General features: G+C 30.7%; 1 protein-coding gene across 1 annotated transcript in view; it reads left to right on the plus strand.

Moving 5' to 3' along the window:
* The first annotated feature begins 1,348 nt into the window (after positions 1-1,348).
* The window catches only part of LOC106683342 (protein takeout), a 5,672-nt gene continuing 4,606 nt past the window's right edge, over positions 1,349-2,414 (plus strand). The window contains exon 1 of the mRNA XM_014424739.2: positions 1,349-1,507. Coding sequence (XP_014280225.1) covers positions 1,444-1,507 — 64 coding nt within the window. The 5' untranslated portion in view covers positions 1,349-1,443. The remainder of the gene's footprint in view (positions 1,508-2,414) is intronic.

Raw genomic sequence — 2,414 nt, forward strand, 5'->3', positions numbered from 1 at the left:
GTGGTTCTCACAAACATACATACGAAAAGATATCATATAATATTATAAGACTTAGGACGAATCATGGAATTTACAATAATTACCAGCACAAAATAGGCTTAACTGAAACTTTTCAATGTGAAAACTGTAGCGGTAAAGAGACCCTTAAACTCATTATACTTTATGTCTGGCATACAAAAAACAACGATAAATATCGTTCAAAGATCTAGATACAAATCAAAATAATATTTATGATAATGTATTAGTAAAAGCAACAGACTATGCCAAAATATGTAACATCCATAAATAGTTTAAATCTATAAACACAAATGTACAACATGTATAGTTATGGTATAGTATATTAATAAATCTGATATATTTTACTTAATAAGTAACAGCAGTATCAAAGTGAATTGGCAAACTGTCCTACAGAGATTTCATGGAATATAGTTAATTAATTTTGGTTGTATGGAATAAACCACTGCCTCCCACTCATGGAAAACAAAAATTATAATTTATTTTTCATGTTTGTTTTCATGCGTTTATTTAATTTTATTGTTATAGGCACTGAATTTCAATTTATTATGATCGTATTTAATGATTTATTTATTTTGTCCCTAATGAAGACGGTTTCTTACAGAAACAACCCTAATTATTTATTGGTACATAGAGCCCTCACCTGTTTTTGTGTGAGTTAATTGTTTTTTTATAACAATGCATATTTTGGGTCTATTTAAGTAGGAAGTATTTACGTCTAACAATTATTTACATATATTTTCATTCACCCAAAAATATACTAGTCATGGATTTTAAGATTATGATATGAGCTTTTCAGAAAAATCCATTATTAATTATTATTTCTATGTTTGCACTCAATTTAAAAATGTATTTAAATCACAATAAGATGTACATAAAATATCTATTGTGAGTAGTAAATTATCATTTTCGGAATTTGATGCAATGGAATTATATTCTAAATTGTTATAGTATACATGATGATAGTGCGATAGCCGAAATTTCGAACATCTTCATTGTAAATTTAAATTATGATGAAATAATCTGGCCAGTAAATACACCTTCAGCTAAATTTTTTCATATGTAAAAAGCTCTAATTTGTCTTTCACGTTCGTCAAGTGTTTGTCAAATTTATTATTGTTATAGATACATAATTTTAATTTATTATGATCGTATTTAAAGTTAGATTTTTTCAGTTTATCCGTAAAGAAGACCATTTATGAAGGAAACAACCCTAATTTATTTATTTTCACAATAGCTTATTTTAACAAGTAGTATTTATGAAATTATTATCTAATTTGTTTGGGACTTTAAATATTTGTTTACAAGCTCGCTATCGCTATAAGAGCCTGGAAGTAGCCGAAGGAGTGGTGGGAAGACCAAGGTCCACACTCCCGTATAAAAGTCTCCAGTCCCGAGGACAAGTCTGTCAGTGCCTCAGCTGCAATCATGTCCTCAGTACTCTACTTGGTACTCCTCTTCGGCGCCGCCGTGTCTGCCAAGCACGTCCTGCGTAAGTACACCAGTCATTAATACAGACTATCGAAGAAGGATGATCTCAACTAATAACTATACACAGCTAATTGCGGAGTTCTTTTGGCAAAGTGGAATGGCAAGTCGGAATCTTGTCCTCTATCCCTCTCCACAAACAATTTTTAGCTAATTGTTATTATATTTTTAAAGAGCGCGTAATTGTACATTGATTCGTCAAGTTTAATCAAAATCGTTAGAGCTGTTACAGAGAAAATCAAAATTTCAAATGTGAAAAATTGATACTATAAACTACCACTGTGACATCTCAGGTATATACCCGCGTCAAATATATATTTTGAGTTTCGTACAAAGTTTCGTTATTGAGTTTGTATGATAACACAAACACAGGTCATTTTGTGAGACTTGGTTATTCGGAGTTAGGGAACTTCAAAATAAGTATTTACTTCGAAAACTCGAAATTTTGTAAGATCACAATACTTTTCCTTGAATTCGAAAGATCCGCAGTCACACATTTGTGTACTAAATATCCAAAGAATCTATTCAATCGTGTTTTAGCTCCCTATTTTCATGTTTTCAGAATACCTCTTCTCACTAATCCATCTATAAAATTGTTTCTGGGAAACTATTGCTAATAAACTGTTTTACATCATTAAACTGGCGGTTTCACTCATTTCACTTTCTTTGGCGATTTTCGACTCCTGTGCAGCCTCTATTGCCCACGCGCTGCCCGGGTCAGCAAAGACAACGGAGACTTAAGTTCGACAAAACCGAGCAAAAATTTAATTCGATTGCAATACCCTCCCTAACAAAGTGGAAAATATCGTAAAAATAATTGTAATAAAATTTCGTTGTAGTATATCTGCAGTTAAAGTTTTTTTTTTTTTTTTTTTTTTTTTTTTTTTTTTTTTTTTTTTTTTTTTTTTTTT

The sequence above is a fragment of the Halyomorpha halys genome, unplaced genomic scaffold (assembly GCF_000696795.3).
Source record: "Halyomorpha halys isolate HHAL.00 unplaced genomic scaffold, Hhal_1.1 Scaffold478.1, whole genome shotgun sequence".
NCBI classification, from domain to species: Eukaryota; Metazoa; Arthropoda; class Insecta; order Hemiptera; family Pentatomidae; genus Halyomorpha; species Halyomorpha halys.